This window comes from Loxodonta africana, chromosome 5 (assembly GCF_030014295.1).
Source record: "Loxodonta africana isolate mLoxAfr1 chromosome 5, mLoxAfr1.hap2, whole genome shotgun sequence".
In the NCBI taxonomy this organism is placed as follows: Eukaryota; Metazoa; Chordata; class Mammalia; order Proboscidea; family Elephantidae; genus Loxodonta; species Loxodonta africana.
Window position 1 is genome coordinate 14,795,803 of NC_087346.1, and position 23,019 is coordinate 14,818,821.

Below are 23,019 nucleotides of genomic sequence, written 5' to 3' on the forward strand. Positions count from 1 at the left end.
TAATAGGCAGAGCAGTATCAAACCCCCAAAACCTGCCTCTCCACCACACAGCTGAAACAGTTATAAACAGACCTCAAACAGATTTGCCCTTGCAATATAATAGCTACCTGTATCCATACAGTGGTGACAGACAAAGCCTGTGGATCGCTTGTGCCTGGACTAGAGCTGCTTCTGCTCTGTGCTTCCAGTTTAGGGGTGTTGGCAGAGTATTTTTCCCCTGTTTGTTAATTTGTTCCTTCTCCAAGGCCAGGGGAAAGGCTCAGGAAGTGCAGCAGGATCTATCACAGGCCCAGGGAAATCAACTGTTGAAAGCTGGCTGGGGCAGAGGGAGGAGGGATCAGATAGGAGAGAGTTCTTTTGAAAGAAGGAGCTATTGGATCTGCATGGGGTAAATTAGACAAAATCACTTATCTTGAGCCAGGAGCGCTGTTTTATCTCAGATTCCAGAGGTGTGTGTAGCTTGTGTGCGCTGGCTGGGTCCCTGCCGAGATCACCCCCAGGGGATTAGGGCTGCGTCCCACACTTGCCTTCTTTCACTGAAGCAGCTGTATCTTAAACTCCACAGACAGTCCTGTAGCTGTCACACCAGGGGGTGAGGGGTACCGGGACTTCGGTTGCCTTCTTTCACTGTAGCAGCCACTTCCTAAATGCCGCAGCCAACCCTGCTGTAGACATGCCACAGGATCAGGGGTGTGCCACTCTGCTTGCTTTCTTTCGCTGAAGCTGCCTTGTCCCAGGAAACTACCATCAGCCCCGCCGCAGTTGTGCCAAGGAATCAGAGCTGAGGCACTACCGTGGGCTCAGCAACTCCTCACTGCTTCTTCGCCGTCTTTCCCTCCCCTGTCACTCAGTCTGATTACTTAACTTTGCCTTTGATGCTCAGAGTTTCTAGCTTGTCATGTATATAATCAATTCACTTGTTTTTGGGGGGGTTTGTTGTAAGAGGGATCAGCGGAAGAGTCTGACTGCTTCACTATCGTGGCCCCGCCTCTGGTTGATGTTGAACTTTTCCATTGTCTCTTTCCACAGATATAATTGATTTAATTTCCTGTGTATTCTATCCATAGAGGTCAAAATGTATAGTTGCTGTTTATGTTGTTGAAAAAGGTACTTGGAATGAAGAAGCCATTGATCTTGCAGAATTCTATCATGTGATATCCAGCATTGTTTCTATCACCCAGGCCATATCTTCTAATTACCAATACTACTTCTTTCTTTCCAGCTTTCACATTCCAGTCACCAGTAATTAATTAATGCATCTTGATTGCATGTTTGATCAGTTTCTTCCAGTTCTTCATTTTTGGCCTTGGTGGCCAGTACGTAAATTTGAATAATAGTCATATTAACTGGTCGTCCTTGTAAGCATATACATATTATCCTATCACTGACATCATTGTACTTCAGGGTGGATTTTGGGGAAGTTTTTTTTTTGCCAGTGAATGCGTGCCATTCCTCTTCAATTTGTCATTCCTGTCATAGTAGGCTGTATAATTGTCCAATTCAAAATGACCAATACCAGTCCATTTCAGCTCAGTAGTGCCTAGGATACCAGTGTTTAAGTGTTTCCATTCATTTTTGACAATTTCTAATTTTCCTAATTTCGTACTTCGTATATTCCACGTTTATTATTATTAATGGAGGAAACTCTGGTGGCGTAATGGTTAAGTGCTACGGCTGCGAACCAAAAGATCAGCAGTTCGAATCCGCCAGGTGCTCCTTGGAAACTCTATGGGACAGCTCTACTCTGTCCTAGAGGGTCACTATGAGTCGGAATCGACTCTATGGCACTGGGTTTGGTTTTTGGTTTTTTATTATTAATGGATTTGAGCCATGCCACATCAGCAAATGAAGATCCCTAAAGGTTGACTCCATCCACATCTTTAAGGTCAACTCTACTCTGATGAGGCAGCTTTTCCCAGTCATATTTTGAGTGCCTTCCAGCCTGAGAGGCTCATCTTCCGACACTGTATCAGACAGTATTCTGTTGCTAGTCGTAAGGTTTTCACTGACTAATTCTTTTCAGAAGTAGATTACCAGTTCCTCCTTCTTAGTTTGTTAGTCTGGAAGCTCAGCTGAAACTTGCCCACCATGGGCGACCCTGCTGGTATTGGAAATACCAGTAGCATACCTGCCGGCAGCATAGCAACATCCAAGCCACCACAGTATGGCAACCTGACAGACATGTGGGGGTACGTGGTATAAGACGCAGTGAAAGCTCTCTTATCTTTTAGATTAGTAGTTGGTCTGTTTATTGAAGGAGTCAGTTAAAATGGATAATATATATTCTTTAAAAATATTTGTCATTGACTTAATATAAATACACTTTTATCCTTTAATTTTTTAATGGGTTCGTACTACCAGCCATTTGGTTAGCAACTGAGCGTTCAACCACTTTGCCACCAGTGCTCACCTATGAGACCCTATGGGTCAACTCAATAGCAGTCAGTTATTTAATAACTAATCTTTATTGGGCCTTTCACATTCAGCTTAAGTGTCATAGTAAAGCTAACTTTTATTTAGATTTTTACCACTTTGGGTGATATTTAATTAAATTATGCAATTATAATAACAGGTTGTGTCAGATATGGTAGATTGCTCCAGCATCTGTTCCAACTTTCTTTTAGTATGCCTTCCTGTACTGCAGAGCCTAGAAAACTGAAAAACTAGTTCAGGATAAGAATTAGGCTCTGCGAATGATATGCACTTGTAAGAGACTTCAATTGGGAGCTAAGTGGAGGGAGAGGCAGTGCCTGAGGCATTCGAGTATGAGACTTTTACATGTGTAGAGTGGCTCTAGACCCAACAGTTCTGGCAGCAGCTTCTGTGGAGCTAAGGCAGGGTGTCTTGCAGGCCACAGCTCTGGCAGAAACTTGCTGATGAGCCCAGGATCTCAGCCACAGGGGTGTGGCCCTGCTGATGAACCCCAGGATCTCAGCTACAGGGGTGTGGCCCTGCTGATGAACCCCAGGATCTCAGCTACAGGGGTGTGGCCCTGCTGATGAACCCAGGATCTCAGCTACAGGGGTGTGGCCCTGGAACGAACATTTGGTAGAGCTGCTTCCTGATTGTCCTGCTTCCTCATTATGACAGAAGTAGCAGGGCTTTCAGCAAAAGAGCCAGCCATTAGCTAAACCAATAAAACTGAGTTTTTCCAGAGTTTACACTAGAAAACAGAAGTCAGCTAATTAATGGTGACAGCAGAAAGAGCAGCTATACAGAGAGTTATGGTGCTGCTAATATTATTAATGATCATGACAAGACTATTTACCTCCACGAAGCTGTATATGATTTCTCCTCTTACCGTCAAACAAATTAAATATGACAGAGCTCTTTTTTATTTTCTCATGGCTCTTGTATTTTTGTAGCCCTGGTGGCATGGTGGTTAAGAGCTTATAGCTGCTAACCAAAAGGTCGGCAGTTGGAATCCACCAGGCGCTCCTTGGAAGTCTTATGGGCAGTTCTCCTCTGTCCTGTAGTGTTGCTATGAGCCAGAATCTACTGGACAGCAACTTTTTTTTTTTCCTTATATTTTTACTTGCGTATGTATTTGGATAAATACCAGTAGAACCATAACTGCCTTACTATTTTGCATATAATATCTCTTTAAATATTTGTTGCACTTAATTAAATTATATCTAATTTTCAAGATTTATTTACCGTATATAAAAATACTTTCAGAAAGGTTGTTATGTGCCGTAGAGTCAGCCCGTTAAAATTTTGGAATACTTAAATGGTTTATTCTCTTTTTTATACTGTTTTTGTAGTAACTTTGGAGAATCGGATTAAATTCATTTAATCAGTATTTAAAACCCCATTGCCGTTGAGCCGATTACAAACATATTATATGCTTATAATAAATAAGATAGACATAAAAAGTTTCTTTCAACTACATTTTCAAATAACTCCTAAGGAAAAAAAGAAGTGAAAGCTGGAACTGAAAAATACTTAGAATGAATGGCATTATCAAACTGGTGAGATACAGATAAAGCAGTACCCAGAACATTTTATCATTTTTAATTAATTGAAAATAAATTAATTACAGCGTCTGTTTACAGTAATGGCAGACTAGGTAATTTGAACCCTTCTGAGAAAAAAAATAGAAAATCTGGACAGAAGCTAGAAAATCTTGGCAAAAAAATTAGCAAAAATCAAATCTGTTTAAAGGAATTGGAGGCAGTGAAGAATTTTGGGGCAATGATCAGGAAAAGAAAGAAATCTAGGTATTTGAGGGTATGCATTTGGGGCTACTTTTTCCTAGATATGGAAACCCTGGTGGCGTAGTAGTTAGGTGCTACGGTTGGTAACCAAAAGGTCACCAGTTCGAATCTACTTGGAAACTCTGCGGGACAGTTCTACTCTGTCCTATAGGGTCACTATGAGTTAGAATTGATTCAACAGCAATGGGATTTTTTTTTTTCTTGGTTTATTACTAGGTATATGTCACTATCCCAGAAGAGGTGGAGAAAAGTTGAAAACTGAGGTATATGTCACTATCCCAGAAGAGGTGGAGAAAAGTTGAAAACTGAGCAGAAGTTATAACAAATTCACAGTTCTAGAGAGTTAAAAATTGAAATTCAGGGCCCATCATGCTTAAGATTGGGTGGCCCACAAATTTCCAGGTATTGAGTTGGGATACCATAGGAGTAAGAGTGATCAAAAATAGGCCCGTCCTCCAAAGGTCTGAAACACAGCACTGAACTGTCTGAATCCATGATGCTGGCATGAGGTAATCAGGGATTGCTAATGCCTCTAGCCACCTGAAAAAAAAAAAAATTAAAGGAAGGCCTTTTTAGAGGAAAATGACGTCATCCAAGGCCTCAAAATAACCTCTGTAGTTTTTTACATATAGTATCTAGTTTATATCTGTTATTAAAAAAAAAAAAAACTAATGACAGGAAGATAGAATAAAAAAAAAAAGAATATAGCTTGGTTAAAAAACAATAGAGACAGATCTACAAGGCTGGCCTTTTAAATGACTGCTTAATAGTTTCAATGAAATAGACAATATTGGTAATTTTAGCAGAGAACTAGAAATTCTAGAACTGAAAAAATCCAGTAATGGAAATGAGACATAACTAAAGGAAGAATTAATGGGATGGAACTTAAGTCAGAAAAAAATATCAGAATGAGAAAGAACATAATGTAAGAGACACAGGGGAAATAGTGAAAAGAGTTAACATTCATGTAATGTGAAATTTTCGCCTTTGAGTTGTATTTGTTATACATAATATTTTCTGCTTCATGACTATATGAAATAATATAATTTTGAGTTTTTCTGACATTGTAAATTCTTTTTCCTCTTAAGTTTGTATCATTTTAAAATAAAGCAGTTCATCAGATCTTTTTGTTAACTTCTTATGCTTTTTTTGTATTTGTTCCAAAATATTGAAATATCTGTAATTTATTTAAAACTAAGATTATTTTTGAATTTAAGACCTTCAAAATGGTCAAGTTTATGTAGGAATTGCTGAAAAATAAAGCTCCTTATTATCTTGGTTTCTTGACCAGCCATCATTTTAATCTACTTTGTTCATTAACTGGAGCTAGTAGGAAGTCACATGAGTTTTGTGAAACAATGAAAAAGGTAACAAATAATTCTACAAAGTTTAATATCTCATTTTCATTTAATTGACTAGCTGAAACTGCTATCATATTCTATAGATTTTTCTGAATGGCTTGTTTTATTATTTAATGAGGTATAATATCTGAATTTTACCTTTTTGAAAAATTTAAATCTCCCTAGGACAAATCAAATTATTCTTGAGTTATTTATGACCAATTTAATGCATTTGAAATTATTATATGATCTTTTTGTTTTCATAGCATAATATTTAATGGTGATTAAACACTTCTAAGGAAACCCTGGTGGCATAGTGGTTAAGAGCTATGGCTGCTAACCAAAAAGCTCGGCAGTTCAAATCCACCAGGTGCTCCTTGGAAACACTATGGGGCAGTTCTACTCTGTCCTCTAGGGTTGCTGTGAGTCAGAATCAATCCTATGGTAGCGGGTTTTGGGTTTTATGTTGTTGTTGTTGTTAAACACTTCTAATTTTTGATTTAAAATCTACTTAAAAGCGATTTTGTGTAAAGAATGATTTTTGACCCAAATGTTTATTTTTAATTGTCTCTGAAATGGTAGTTACTGCTACTGAAATGAGTTTATGGTATTATTATTTTGTTAATTGTTCTAAAGGTTACATGGTGAATTAAAAGATGCTGTTGAAAAGCAATTGGAGACCCTTCCCTTTGACACAGAGATGGGGAATGATATATATACAGATGATGAAACAGTCAGGAACCTTCAAGAACAATTGCAACTAGCCAATCAGGTGAGTGACGTATATTTTTAAAATTATATCCTGAAAAAACAGAATTTTTAAAAATCTGTTTTAGTCATTATTTATGAGTGATAACAGAGTAACAAAATTGTTACACTTGATGCTTTCCTGCAGTTTAGGTTTCTGATACTATTTTGTCCTTGGGTATTAAAACTTGTTATAAGTACCCTCATTATTTATTATAAATATAGTTGCCAAACATATGTTTTAATTCAATGATTTTTTATAAAAATATTTTTATGTCAAGGTAATTTTAAAGAAAAAATCGCAAAATATGCTGTTTGCTAAATTTGCAGGAGTGTTTTGTTACACATTTTCAGTGTTTTCCTTCTGGTACTATATTTCTTCAGTCTTCAAAGATTATGGAATTATAGTTTTCTAAAGTGATTGTTCTAGAATTATACTTTTTTCCTTTTTTCTTCTTTTCTTATAGTAACTGAAATTTTTGGGAAGCTATGTTATATATATCTCATTTTTCAACATTAATTTTTTATGAATGGTCACATAAAGAAATTTTAATTGAAATTCAATTTAAAATTTATAATTTTAAAGCCCAAGTATGTCGTATCTTGTATGAATTTGAATACCCATTCTGCTTTCTTGCTGTGTGAGCTTAGAAAATCTCTTTGTGCATCAGCTTCCTCGTTTATAAATAGGTTTTAGAAATTCTGAATTACAATTTAGATTTTAGAATTATCTGTGAGAAGTCATAATCTTTGTTCCTTGGAAATTTGGTTTTAAAATTCTTATGAGATTGACATTTTATGTTAACCAGAAAGGTTATATTTAGCTTTATAAGAAATGGGTATTTAACACTGAAATTTTTTTTTCCAGAATCTTTTTTTTTTTCATTGTGCTTTAAATGAAAGTTTACAAATCAAGTCAGTCTCTCATACAAAAACTTACATACATCTTGCTGGGTACTCCTAGCTTCTCTTCCACTAATGAGACAGCACACCCCTCCTCTCCACCTTGTATTCCCACTGTCCATTCAACCAGCTCAAGTTCCCCACTGCCTTCTTATCTCACCTCAGACAGAAACTGTCTCATGTATCTACTTGAAGCAAGAAGTTCACTCCTCACCAGTATCATTTTCTGTCTTATAGTCCAATCCAATCCCTGTCTGAGGAGTTGGCTTGGGAAATGGTTCCAGTCTTGGGCTAACAAAAGGTCCGGGGACCTTGACCTCTGAGGTTCATCTAGTCCCAGTCAGACCATTAAGACTCCTCTTCTTATGAGAATTTGAGGTCTGCGTACCACTATTCTCCTGCTCTGTCAGGGATTCTCTGTTGTGTTCCCTGTCAGGGCAGTCATCAGTTGTAGCTGAGCGCCGTCTAGCTCTTCTGGTCTCAGGATGTAGTCTCTGATTTATGTGGCCCTTTCTGTCTCTTGGGCTCATATTGGCCTTGTGACTTTGATGTTGTACATTCTTCTTTGCTCCAGGTGGGTTGAGACCAATTGATGCATCTTACATGGCCGCTTGCTAGCGTTTAAGACCCCAGATGCCACTCACCAGAGTGGGATGCTGAATATTTTCTTAATATATTTTGTTATGCTAATTGACCTAGACATCTGCTGAAACCATGGTCCCCAGACCCCCGCCACTGCTACTCTGCTCTTCGAAGAATTCGGTTGTATTCGGGAAATTTCTTTGCTTTTGGTTTAGTCCAGTTGTGCTGACCTCTCCTGTAACATGTGTTGTCTTGCCCTTCACCTAAAATAGTTCTTATCTATAAAAAAAAAAAAAAAAATTTTTTTTTTTTTACTATCTAATTTGTGAATACCCCTCTCCCTCCCTCCCCACCTCATAACCATCAAAGAATATTTTCTTCTCTGTTTAAACTCTTTCTTGAGTTCTTATAATAGTAGTCTCGTATAATATTTGTCCTTTTGCAACTGACTAATTTCACTCAGCATAATGTCTTCCGGATCCCTCCATGTTATGTTTCTCAGATTCATCTTTCTTAATTGTTGTGTAGTATTCCATTATGTGAATGTACCATAATTTATTTATCCAGTCATCCATTGATGGGCACCTTGGTTGCCTCCATCTTTTTGCCATTGTGAACAGTGCTGCAATGAACATGGGTGTGCATATATCTGTTTGTGTGACGGCTCTTACTTCTCTAGGATATATTCCAAGGAGTAGGATTGCTGGATCATGTGGTAGTCCTATTTCTAGCTTTTTAAGGAAGCGCCAGATCGATTTCCAAAGTGGTTGTACCATTTTACATACCCACCCAGCAGTGTATAAGTGTTCCAGTCTCTCGACATCCTCTCTGACATTTATCATTTTGTGTTTTTTGGATTAATGCCAGCCTTGTTGGGGTAAGATGGTATGTCATTGTAGTTTTGATTTGCATTTCTCTGTTGGCTAAGGATGGTGAGCATTTCCTCGTGTGTCTGTTAGCCGTTTGAATGTCTTCTTTGGTAAAGTACCTGTTCATATCCTTTGCCCATTTTTTAATTGAGTTATTTGTCTTTTTGTTTTTGAGTTTTTGCAGTGTCATGTAGATTGTCATAGCCAAAAAGTTTTTCCCAGTCTGTAGGTAATCTTTTTACTCTTTTGGTGAAGTCTTTAGATGAGCATAGGTGTTTGATTTTTAGGAGCTTCCAGTTATCTAGTTTCTCTTCTGGTGTTTGTGTATTGTTAATAATGTTTTATGTACTGTTTATGCCATGTATTAGGGTCCTAGTGTTGTCCCTATTTTTTCTTCAATAATTTTGATCATTTCAGATTTTACATTTAGGTTTTTCATCCATTTTGAGTTAGTTTTTGTGTGTGGCAGGAGATATCGTTCTTGTTTCATTTTTTTGCAGATGGATATCCAGTTATGCCAGCACCATTAGTTAAAGAAACTGTCTTTTCCCCCACTTAACAGGCTTTGGGCCTTTGTCAAATATCAGCTGCTCATATGTCTGGATTCTCAATTCTGTTCCATTGATCTATGTATCTGTTGTTGTACCAGTACCAGGCTGTTTTGACTACAGCGGTGGTATAATAGATTCTAAAGTTAGGTAGTGTGAGGCCTCCCACTTAGTTCTTCTTTTTCAGTAATGCCTTACTTATCCAGTGCCTCTTTCCCTTCCATTTGAAGTTGGTGATTTGTTTCTCCATCTCATTAAAAAACGTCATTGGAATTTGGATCAGAATTGCATTGTATCTATAGATGTCTTTTGGTAGAATAGACATTCTTTACAACGTTGAACCTTCCTATTCATTAGCAAGGTATGTTTTTCCACTAATAGAGATCTCTTTTGGTTTCTTGCAGTAGTGTCTTATAGTTTTATTTGTATAGGTCTTTTACATCTCTGGTTAGATTTATTCCTAAGTATTTTATCTTCCTGGGGCTATTGTGGAAACCCTGGTGGTATAGTAGTTAAGAACTATGGCTGCTTAACCGAAAGGTTGGTAGTTCAAATCCACTAGGCGCTCCTTGGAAACTCTGGGACAGTTCTACTCTGTCCTATAGGGTCGCTATGAGTCGAAATTGACTTGATGGCAGTGGGTTTGATTTTGGGGGGGGCTATTTTAAATGGTATTGATTTGGTGATTTCCTTTTCGATGTTATCTTTGTTGATGTAGAGGAATCCAACTGATTTTTGTATGTTTACCTTGTAACCGAATACTCCACTGAACTCTTTTATTAGTGTCAATAGTTTTCTTGAGGATTCTTTTGGGTTTTCTGTGTATAAGATCATGTTACCTACCTTTTACTTCTTCCTCGCCAATTTGGATGCCCTTTATTTCTGTATCTAGCCTAATTGCTCTGTCTAGGACCTCCAGCACAATGCTGAATAAGAGCAGTTATAAAGGGCATCCTTGTCTGGTTCCCGTTCTCAAGGGGAATGGTATCAGACTCTGTCCATTTACGATGATGCTGGCTGTTGGGTTTGTATAAATGCCCTTTTTTATGTTGAGGAATTTCCCTTCTATTCCTATTTTACTGAGACATTTTATCATGAATGGGTGTTGAACTTTGTCAAATGCCTTTTCTGCATCAATTGATAAGATCATGTTTAACACTGAATTTTTAAAAACAGTTTGTAAAGGGAAGGAATTTAAAAAATAGATGAAAAAATAATAAGGAAAGCATGTTCTTTACTTTGTTCTAGACTAGTGTTATTGGGAAACATTTATAATTGTTTTATATATAGGTGAATAGATATTAATTTAGACTTTAGTCTTTCTAACCAGGTATTAAATGCCTCTTTCAAAAGCTGTGATACAATATACATTTCTTATTACGCCTGAGAAAGATAGCCAGTAGACCGTGTCTAAAAAGACTGTCTCTAAAAAGCATCTCTATATAGCACTTTGCCATTGTGGTACATACCTAACATTTTCTTTGTAATTGTACATGTGGAGATTATTTATCTCCCTTTATGCATTTCTCCTTTGAAACATTATACTCACAGACTATACTCTAGTAAATACTGTCCTGCAATAATAAATAAAATTTACTGACTCATGACTTTAATTCCGTTTTTATTTCTGTTAAGATCAAATGCCTGTGTCTATTCGTCTCAAGATCCCTGCTTCATTTTTTCAGTGCCACACTGGAAAGAGAAATAGACACTTTAGGCTGTTGTTAGCGTTGCCATTATCTACTTTTGTTGCTATAATTTCCCATGCTAAATTTTATGGAAACTTGAAACTTACCTCTTCTTTTTTATGCCATACTTCTCAAGGTTTGATCTGGGTTTCTCGGGTAGAAATTAAGAAAAATACATGAATAGGCCAAGGGATATGTGGTTAATCACATATTCTCCTTTGAAATCTCTTAAAAAGAATATTGGATCATATGAAAACAATGGCAATCAAGAGTTAGTGTTTGACTCTGATACATATTGCCCATAACTGTATACACTGGTTCTCTGATTTCCTACCCCTTCTTCTATCTTTATTGCTCCTTTCTTTGCCTTTCTCCATCTGTATCTTGTTTAGTCTCATACGTCTCTGAAGGTGGTCCAACTTTTTGCTGTATTTGGATTAGTAGTTTATAGAAGGTTCAGTGAGGTCCAAGTTTGAGCAGTGGAAAAAAAATTGGCTAAAAACAAATTTTTCCACAAAATTTATAATGTACATTGTATATAAATAGAAAATTTTAAATGAGTGAGAGTTTAAGTAATTTTATAAAATATGAATAATATAAAATGTTAAGAAATCCATAAAATGATAGTGTCAGATGTTCTGTTTATTACTTACACATACGTGATATGTATTAATTTGTTTTAAAAAGCCTGCTAAAACACGTACACTTATATCGTATCCAACCTTAGATTGAGAGACCTTTGTGTCATGCATGAAAGCTACATGACTCCAAATTGAATAGATAAATACTAAATTAAATATAACTTAAAAGTAGAAAAATGATAATTCTTTACTACATTATAAAAAAAAATTAAATAATAAGCCTTGAAAGTTTAACTGGAGATATTTTCATTGAGTCCAGAAGTATTTCTGAGGTGCGTGTTATATGCCAGGCACCACAGTAAGTATTGAGGGTAGAGTGGCGAATCTTGGTTTCTACTTCCATGGAGCATACAGGAGTCCAGAGGAGGTATAACAACGTGCATAAGTGTTGGGTTTTAAAGTTTGAGTTTGGTCCCCGTTCTGCTTTCTACTTCCATGATCTTCGAAAACTTCTTCGTGCCTCATCTTCCTCATTCATAAATGGGGATTATAATATTCTTACCTTATGGAATTCTTTTGGTAATTAAACAAACAAAATCTCCATAAAGGACTTAGTATACTGCCTAGCACATATGTAAGTTAGTAAATGTTACCTGCTATTTTATTTTATTTATTTATTTTGTTGTTGATGAGAATATACGCAGCAAAACAATTTGACAGTTTCTATACTTTTTTTTTTATACGTCCTGTTCAGTGACATGGATTACAGTCTTCAAGTTGTATAGCATTCTCAAGCTCCTTTTCTGAGTTATTCCTCCACCAATAACATAAACTCACTGCCCCCTAAGATTCCTGTCTAACCTTCAGAGTTGCTGTTGTCAGTTTGATCCCATGTAGATAGTTCTTCAAAGAGCACAGTGCTCGAGTCAGACATTTTTTACTAGTTAAGCTAAAACTATTTTTTTGCTTTTAAGAAGACTTCAGGCAGATATTTTTGATTTAAGGTTTAAAGATTATCTCAGGGGAATAGTTTCAGGAGTTCATCCAGCCTCTATTACCATCCTTTACATCATTCTTGTTAATCAGCAGGACAAACAAATAAGAATTAAACTGAGGTGCTAAATGTACTATGTAGTGAAAGTATTTTGCTTTGGGAGCTGATAGCAGTAGTATAATATTAAGTACATATTATTTTTAGTATAGAGTACTTTGTTCTGTTATGGTAGCGTGATTTGTAGAAACCTTTCTGGAGGGCAGTTTGGTAGTAAGAGCCTTAAAAATGTTCATATCCTTTGACCAGGTAATTTAATTTCTAGTAACCTATCCTTAGGATCTGTATAAATAATTATGACCATTGTACTATTATTTACAATAATGAAAAATTAGAAATACTTTAAATGTCTAAAAACACGGAATCAGTTCAGTTGTGTTTTACTCAAATAGTGGATCATAATAACTGTTTAAAAAATAATGTATTAGTTCAGTGGTTCTCAAATTTGAGTGTATATCAGAATCACCTGAAGGGCTTGTTGCAAGGCATATTTCTGCCCTCCCTTGCCCTGCCATGTTTCCGACTCTCGAGACCTGGATGGGACTCGGGGATTTGCATTTCTGACAGGTTCTGAGGTAATGCTGCTACTGCTAGTCCTTTGAGAACCTCTGTTCTAGGGGAATCGGGGTTTTCTAACTGGTTGTCCAGTTGATTCTTGTTGTCAGCCAGGTTCAGGGAAAGAGTGCAACCTTTTGTGGTGTGAGGCATTTTTTTTGACCGTTCCACAGAGAAGGAAACTGAGTCTCAAGTAAATAAAGTGAATTGTACAGGATCATTCAGCCAAGAATTAGAAATCCAACCCAAGTCTTCTAGCTCCAGATTCTGTGTTTGTCTACAATTTTTTTTAACTATCTATGTTTTACATAAACTAATCTATGGTGTTAGAAGTCAGAGTAATGGTTATTCGGAGGGGATAGTAGTAACTAAAAGAAATCACAAGCAGGGCATCTGGCTTACAGATGCTAGTAATAATGTGCTATTTCTTGCACTGGGTCCTGGTTACATGGATATACTTGGTAAAAAGTCATGATTTGTGCATTTTCTGAATTTAATACTTTAATAATATGTACATATATTTATTTTAGATATATACTCATTATGCTTCCAAAAATGCTTCTCTTTTCACCACACGATCTTACCTTCTTCTTACTAAAACTAAGAGGGTGGATTAGCTCTTATCTGGAATTTAAAATTTTGGACTTTGGAAATAAGCAAAGGAAGGTTTCTTCCCAACTCGATCAACAACCTGCTGAAGGACCCTAGGCAAGGTGCCTGAACTTCAGTCTTCATTTCTCTGAAAACAGAATAATAACCTCTACCTCCTAGGTTAGCGTTTCTCAACCTTTTTGGTTTTAGGACCCCTTTACCGTCTTAAAAATTATGGGGAATCCTAAAGAGATCATTTTTTTTTTTTCGGTTATATGTATATATTGGTATTTATTTTATTAGAAATTAAAACTCAGATTTAAAAAAAAAAAATAAAGGGAAGCATAAGCACACATTCCATTAGCAATCAGAGCAATGACAACATTACACATCAGGTAACCTTTGGAAAACTTCACTGAATGCTTGTGAGGTGAGAGTGGACAGGACAAATAGTGTCTTCACATTATAATGAATATGATTTTGGCCTTAACGACCCCAGAAAGTGTCTTGGGAACCCTAAAGGTCCCTGTATCACACTTTGAGAGTTGTACTGAAAGAACAAGTAATGGCTTGAGAAATTTCTTATTATAAAATGTCAGATGAAAACAGTGCAATACAAACATGACTCCCAATTGTGTTAAAAGAAAACAATACAAAGCTCTCCCTCAGAACCACATCTATGAATCTGAATACATCCAATAGTGATAATGGTGATTATATCTAGATATTAATTGTATTTATTATCAGGTTGCAAAATTATAGGTAATCTTATTCTTTATTTTTCTATATTTTCTGCAATAAATATTTATTACTTTTACAATGAGAAAAAAAAGATCTACTGGAGGAGTGTCCAATAATTTCTATGACCTACACTTTCTTGTAGAACAGGGACTACAAGTCGATTCTGATTCATGGTGACCCCATGTGTGTTTGAGTAGAGCTGTTTTCCATAGAGTTTTCAGTGGCTGATTTTTTGGAAGTAAATCACCAGGCACCTCTGGGTGGACCTGAACCTCCAGCCTTTCAGTTAGCAGCCCACTGTGTTAACTATTTGTATACCCCAGGGACTCCCCGTGGAACAGGGAGAATGATTTAAACCGGTATCTCTGATTTAAGGCTTGTAATTTGGCCATGAAATTCTATTAAAAAGACAATTTCAAAGTAAAATTTTTTTTCTTTTTAAGTTTGTTCTCTAAATTATTACTAATGTTTTTCATATCATCCAGATATTATAACTATAATTCCATCTTTACACAAGTTTTATTTTTATTCTTTGACTTTATTTACAAAAACACGTTCTATAAAATGATACATTCGTAAGATGCAGTAGCCTGCTAATAATGAATTATCAAATGCTTTTATTTTATAGGAAAAAACCCAGGCAGTGGAACTCTGGCAGACAGTTTCTCGGGAGCTGGATAGACTCCAGAAACTTTACCAGGAACATATAACTGAGGCTCAGATTCATATAGTTGAAAGTCAAAAGCAAAAGGTATTCTTGGGTTTCACGGGTTTTTTGTATATCTATAAGGAATTACATTCTGAGCAAACTCCATTTTGTAAAGGAGTGTCAGAGCCTCTTCTGTGTTATTTGTATCAAAATAAATACGTCTTTAATGGTTAGAAATTTCTTGAATAGATAATTAAAGTAATGCCCAGTCTGCACTGGGTTCTAGAATGTGATTAACAAGAAAAGGTATTCAGTTCTAAGAAGTATCTGTGTGTATTGGTGAATATTATTGTATACAAATGGACCTCTAATGCTTTTATTTGCTTGATTTTTGGCCTGGCTTCAAAAATAAGTAAAAACTGTGCATTAGGTCATGTCTTAGTCATCCAGGGCTGCTGTAACAGAAATACCACAAGTGTATGGCTTCGACAATGAAAAATTTATTCTGTCACAGTCTAGTAGGCTACAAGTCCAAATTCAGGGTGTCAGCTCCAAGGGAAGGCTTTCTCTGTTGGCTCTGGAGGAAGGTCCTTGTCATCAATCCTTCCCTGGACTAGGAGCTTCTCCGCACAGGAACCCCAGGTCCAAAGGATGCGCTCTGCTCCTTGCACTGCTTTCTCAATGGTATGAGGTCTTTACTTTCTGCCAGTTTCCCTTTCCTTTTGTCTATTTTAAGATAAAAGTGGTACAGGCCACACTTCAGGGAAACTCCCTTTACATTGGATCAGGCATGTGACGTTAGTAAAGGTGTTACAATCCCACCCGAATCCTTTTTAACGTAAAATTACAATCACAAAATGGAGGACAACCACACAATACTAGGAATCATGGCCTAACGAAGTTGACACATACTTTTGAGTGATACAGTTCAATCCATGCCACATCATGACCAGTAAAGAAATCTTGCTCAAATATGACAATTCTATGTAAAATGAAAATGTTGACACCTTTAAATAGGTGTCACTAAATAGATGTCAATTTTGTCTAATATAATCAGAATACAATTTTACAACTGAAAAGAATCTTAGTGTTATTAAGGACTTCTTTCTAGCCAAAGTAAGAATCATTTTGTATTCTTTGTGTTGAGTGGACACCTAGCTTTTGCCGTACATCCCTATCATTGTCTCTCAGGGCCATCCATGCCATCGGGAAACCTGCCTTCTTTATTATTCCATTGGTTCTCTTTCTGCCACGAGTAATAGGAAGTCATTCCAATTCGAATCCCTTTTCTGTAGATTTCAAAAAGGCAGCTGTCAGGCCTCTCTTCAACTCTCCTTTATAGACTACAAATTCCAGTTTATGACTGTTTCTATTATTATCATTATAATTAGGAATTTCTACCTAAATGTTATTAATATTTACATGATGCTTTGTAGTTTAAAAAATGTTTCTACACATGCCCTAGTTTGTAAATAATCCATCTGTTACCACTGAGATCCTAAAACCACTTTTAATGTAAGTTCTTTGGATCTATTTCCTTATTTAGGTCAGTCAACTAAGCCGATTACGTATATTTTTTCACCTGAGTAAAATCATTCTTATACTGTAGATATGCAGTTAGTTTTTTTTGTACAAGACTTTACATTTTTTCTTATTTCCCTGGTTATTAATCTTTAATTCTGCCCTCCCAACTTTGTGTCATCTGCCTGCACAAATAATGTTTAAAGGACCAGAACAAGTAATCAAACAGTTGAAAACATGTGGAGTATTCAAGCCGTGAGAATTTTTGGAAAAGGGACAGGGCATAATAACTTGTGCCATGGTTTGCATTATAGGTTTTGAGTGGGGTTAAATGTGATTTTCCATTCTTGGACAAGCATTCATAGCATAGTCACAGCAGCAAGTTTGAGTCAAAATCAAACCAAGAGGTTGAAGAATTGAAGAAAAGTGCCCATTAAAAACCTAGCAGTTTCCATTAAAAAGTTTTCTGATTACATAAATAAACTCATTAAATGAATAGATCCTGACAAATTATAATAAAGGAGAATACAATAAGTAAATGAAATACCTCTCATATTGCATTCAATTCGCTTGTAATTAATTGTCTCTCATATTTCATTCAACTCTCTAGCATGTCTGTTTATTAATGGGTTGATTTCTAAAAATAATGAGTTTCACATAAAATGTAAATAGCTACATTAGTTTCAGCGTTGCCACATTTTTTAGTCTTTAAAAAATATTTCTATCTTATTATTTCTTCAACTATTAATACCCACAATAATAGTTATCAGAAACAACTAATTTTATCTAGAGTTAGGCAAAATGATTTTTAGATTTGATTTTGGTTGAATTTTAAATACGGGTTGTAAACACAACGTTATTTACTCTACCTTCCTACCTTCCTGCTTTAGGATCAGCTGACTAATTTTCAACACCTGACCAAACAACTTCACGTTACCAATGAGAACATAGAAATGGTAAGTGAAAATATCCATTTAGTGTACTCGCTCACTTAAACTAGAAATTGTCACTGTAAATACAGCATCATAGTTATTTATCCTAAAGCAAATTATAAGGTTTTCACTGGCTAATTCTTTTCAGAAGTAGACTGCCGGGTCCTTCTTCCTAGTCTGTCTTAGCCTGGAAGCTTAGCTGAAACCTGTCCGCCATGGGTGACTCTGCTGGTATCTGAATACCGGTGGCATAGCTTCCAGCATCACAGCAACACACAAGCCCCCACAGTACAACAAACTGACAGACAGCTACTTGGCCAACCGACTGGAAAAGATCCATATTTATGCCCATTCCCAAGAAAGGTAGTCCAGCCAAATGCGGAAATTATTGAAAGATATCATTAATATCACATGTAAGCAAAATTTTGCTGAAGATCATTCAAAAGTGGCTGCAGCAGTATATTGACAGGAAACTGCCAGAAATTCAGGCCGGAGTCAAAAGAGGACGTGGGACCAGGGATAGCATTGTGGATGTCAGATGGATCCTGACTGAAAGCAGAGAATACCAGAAGGATGTTTACCTGTGTTTTATTGAGTATGAGAAGGCATTTGACTGTGTGGATCGTAACAAATTATGGATAGCATAGAGAAGAATGGGGATTCCAGAACACTTAATTGTGCTCAAAAGGAACCTATACATAGATAAGGAGGCAGTTGTTCAGACAGAATAAGGGGATACTGCGTTGTTTAAAGTCAGGAAAGTTGTGGGTCAGGATTGTATTCTTTCACCATACCTATTCAATCTGTATGCTGAGCAAATAATCCGAGAAGCTAGACTCTATGAAAAAGAACAGGCATCAGGATTGGAGGAGGATCCATTAACAACCTCTGTTATGCAGGTGATAACAACCTTGCTTGCTGAATGTGAAATTGACTTGAAGCGCTTACTGATAAAGATCAAAGTCCACAGCCTTCAGTATGGATTACACCTCAACATAAAGAAAATGAAAATCGACAGAACTAGACCAATAAGCCACATGATCATTGGGGAAAAAACTGAAGTTGTCAAGGATTTCATTTTACTTGAAACCACAACCAATACCCATGCAAACAGCAGTCAAGAAATCAAAAGACTCATTGCGTTGGGCAAATCTGCTGCAAAGGACCTCTTTAAAGTGTTGAAAAGCAAAGATGTCACCTTGAAGACTAAGGTGTGCCTGACCCACGCCATGGTATTTTCATTCACATCATACCCATGAGAAAGCTGGACAATGAATAAAAGACCGAAGAAGAATTGATGCCTCTGGAGTGTGGTGTTGGCAAAGAATAATGAGTATGCCATGGACTGCCAAAAGAACGAACAAATCTGTCTTGGAAGAAGTACAACTAGAATGTTCCTTACAAACAAGAATGGCAAGACTGCATCTTAAATACTTTGGACATGTTGTCAGGAGGGATCAGTCCTTGGAGAAGGACATCATGCTTGGTAAAGTACAGGGTCAGCAGAAAAGAAGAAGACCCTCAACGAGATGGGTTGACACAGCAGCTGCAACAATGGGCTCAAGTATAATAACAATGATTGTGAGCATGGCGCAGGACTGGGCAGTGTTTTGTTCTGTGGTACATGTGGTTGCTATGAGTCAGAACTGACTTGAGGGCACCTAAAAACAACAACAACAATGCAAATCAACAACAACACAAAATATTGCATGAAGTTAAAAAAGAACTCTTTTCTTTTTATCTGTCTTCGTTCACATATAGTAATGTGTCATGATTCACAATACTTTTTGGAGATCTAAAACCTGAACTCTATTTGAAATATATTCTAATCTGAAAATACTCTTAGAGTCCTTGGTAAGATTTCTAAGAATAGTCTAGATTGCGAGCTTCCCAAGAGTAGAGCTCATGTTTTTTTCTTTATGTTTCATTGCTAGCTGTATAATAAGAATAGTGTGATGTTTGTCAAACAAGTGATTAGCCCAATTCCTTAAGGAAACTAAGAGCCATTTATTTTTTGACTGACCACTTGTACTAACTTTGGTCTATCTAAATTTCCCTATAATTTTTTCCCAAAACAAATATAATTTGCTCTCCCAATTCTGGTCTTACCTTTCTTTTTCTTGGCCTTCTTAGAATTTTATTTTTACTTCATTGTTAAGTAATGGTATTATGACATCCCAGGTAATTCCTCTCTTTCCTGTCTTCATTTTTGCTCAGTTACACTGCTCCTTCTTAATAGTACCTAATGAAAATGTCTTTGTTTAAGAGTGGGATTGTGCTATCAAAAGTAAGTTATCCAACTTTATTCTCTATTTAAAACTTTTTCCTTTAGCCATGTAAAAAAAGTTGTTCAGTCTCTCCCTATTCTACTTATAGTAACATTTAGGAATTTCCAAGCACTTACAATTTTTGATAATGTATTTCTTAGTCTTTAAAATAGTATTAAACTGCTCCAGAACAAAATGACTGATTTCCATAATTAAGAAAGTTTTTTTTAATTAAATATAATTCTATAATGATTAATACTTTAACCTAACATCACATTAATGAGAATACAATAAGTAAATGAAATATCTCTCATTACCAATGCACATTAGTAATATGCAGAAGGTAAAATACCCTTACCTGAATGGTACATGGAAGTACAAATTTATACATACTTACTATATTTCTAGATACAGTGAAAGTTTCCATTTCCTAGAGATTTTCTTTACTGAAATTATAATTCTTTTTTAAGATTTTCTCATTTCTTTGAAATTACTCAAAAATATTTATTAATTGCATACTAAGTTTCTTAAACTATTATAGGTTCTCTAAGTTGCAAGGGAAGTCTGTGTGTATCCACAAAGCCTTTGTGTGCTTGGAAAAACATGGCTGACGTATGAAATAATCTGCAATAAGATGCCAAAGTAGATGATGTTTGAAAGAGCCTTCCTTAGACCCCTATAACTCTCTAAATTCTAAAGTATAATATACACACTCCCCACTTATTCACATGGTTAGGATCCAAAAACCAGGTCATTATGCAAAAGTCAGTGTTATATGGAAATGGAGAATGACCACATCAGATCACAAAATGGAAGATGACTACATTATTACATAGCTGCCAAATTACATCATTACATAACTGCCAGATTACATCATTACATTACTGCCAAACCACTAAGAATCATGGCCCAGCCAAGTTGACGCAATCTTAACCATCACCCAGTGTTACTCTCACCTTGCACCTCAGGGTTTGTTACTGCTAGACATACATTGTTAATGTGCAAAATAGTCACATAGTAAATTTTTTTACTATTGTTATAAATGCAAAATATCGGATAATGAGATAGTCAATAAGCAAGGAGTAGGTGTTCATAATTTTCCTTTCTGATCACAAATACAGAACCACAAAGCCATATTCAGACGCAGTTGTTGAGCTCCAACTAAGTTTGCCAGCAAGTCGAATGCCTTAATTCCCAATACTATCCTCTTAAAAGAGCCCTGGTGGCTCATTGGTTAAAGCACTTGGCTGCTGGCCAAAAGGTTGGTGGTTCGAACCCACCAGCTACTCCGAGGGAGAGAGATGTGTCAGTCTTACAGCCTTGGAAACCCTGTGGGGCAGTTCTACTATGTCCTATGGCGTCACTATGAGTCGGAATTGACTTGATGGCAACAGGTTTGGATTTTTTTTTTTTTTTTTTTGGTTTATCTTCTTAAAAATGTATGATTCCAATTTATACTTCCCGTGATTACGTCATTTATCCTCAGGCTCCTCTCAAATAGTCAAAAACGCAAACATTTATGCTAGTGCCAAGACAGTATATGATAAAGCACTAATTGTACATTGCAGAGATTGTAAAAGCCAGAGACATGAATCATTTTAAACTGAAATGGCTGAAGTAGCTTTACAGGAGAATTTGAAAAGATATTAGAGGTCATCTAATGATATAGGCATCCTTCTGTTACATGCTTTTCAATAAGATGATCATCTAGCCTCTGCTTGGATATCCCTTGTAAGAAATTTTAGCCCTTCCCAGAAGAGCCTCTTCCTCTGAAGTCCAGCTGTGAGAAAGCTGAAATCACCTTCCTCGCATTTCCTCCCATTGATTTGTAGTTTTATCTTTTGGAACAATACAGAACAATCTTACTACTTTTTCTAATGTAATACATGTTATGTAACTTGTATATAACAATTATGTCTCCCCTGCTTCATGCTAAATGTTACACCTAGTTTTGTGACTTTGTTTTGTGTTGTTTTTAATATTTTTGGTGTGGTATGATTATCTACCTCTCATTATTCTGTCCTCCTCTGCATGTGATAGTTGGTCTCTTAAATTATGACCTGTGAATTGAATAATAAGTTCTGTTCTATAGTAGTCTATTTCCCAAGATCAAGATGCAATCCTGAGGCTTTCTTTCGTTCTCAGCAAAGGCATTCACTCATTCATTTCTCATTGGTACCTAGAATGCACTATTCTTGGAGAGGAAACAGTTAATTCTATCTGAGAGTAGGTGGATCACTTAGGGAAGCCTTCTCAACACCAATAGCCTGGGAACTGAGTAGATGTTGAAGGATGACTGCAGGCGGAAAGAGAACATCACAGAGAGAGCTACAATAGTGAGGAGTTTGGTATAGTAAGAGTATAGATGATCTGCTAGGGCATGTCGGGGCTTAGAACTGGAAGGTTAATTAAACCCAGATCATAAATGCCTTTATCTGTCATAAAACTTTATTGAGCATGTACATTTAGAATCTGCTAATGGCTTTTAAACAAAGCTGTGACATGACATGAATATATTTTAGAAAGATTGCTTTAGTAGCAGTATATGGTAGAGGTATGAGAATTTTGTATTAGACTAAGCAAGAAATGATGAGACCCTGAACACAGAGCCTAGGCTTTTGTCAAAATAATGCTTATTCCCATGTAAACTCATGGTGTGTTTATGTAATAGGCTCTTAACATTTCTTAATAAATATATCAATTGAAAATTAAGCAATAGAATTTAAACTTGATGAGTTAAAAATATGAAGTCAAAGAAGTTGGATAGAGTATAGGAAGAGCACAATGAAATCTGCCTCACAGACTTCAGTCGAAAAGATATATGTATGGTCTGTTGGATTGAGAGACACTGAAATCAGAACTGTCAGTCAGGACATAAGTATAATATTTGGGTGAAGGGATGAAGATTTGTACCATATGGTTGCAGGAGAAAGCCAATTCCTTTAGAAAACATTTTTCCGTGCTTTAGGAAACTACTTCATATCTTACTTTGGGTTCCTCCACAATCCGACCCTGAGTAACAGTTTCCAAAGCATGTCATTTATTTAGGAGGTAATACCAGGGAGCACCAATAAGTGAGTGGAGAAGTGAAACAAAAGAGGCAAGGCAGTGAATAAAGGGTTAAAAAAAAAGCAATCCAGTTAATACTGTGGGTAGCTAAAACTTATTACCACTAATGAACTCTGGAGGACAGTGTGGAAACAGGCCTAAGAATTATCCCACCTATGGGACAAGAGA

The 23,019-nt window shown here is 36.4% G+C and overlaps 1 protein-coding gene across 3 annotated transcripts in view; it reads left to right on the forward strand.

The window, feature by feature from the left end:
• Positions 1-23,019, forward strand: part of SCLT1 (sodium channel and clathrin linker 1) — a 224,926-nt gene that overhangs the window by 63,861 nt on the left and 138,046 nt on the right. For all 3 annotated transcript variants that reach the window (XR_010322005.1, XM_010590552.3, XM_064285323.1), the window contains exons 6-8: positions 6,194-6,329; positions 15,042-15,164; positions 17,474-17,539. Coding sequence is in view for 2 of the 3 variants with exons in the window: in XM_010590552.3 (XP_010588854.1) it covers positions 6,194-6,329; positions 15,042-15,164; positions 17,474-17,539 (325 nt within the window). In the remaining variant the exon portion in view is untranslated. The remainder of the gene's footprint in view (positions 1-6,193; positions 6,330-15,041; positions 15,165-17,473; positions 17,540-23,019) is intronic.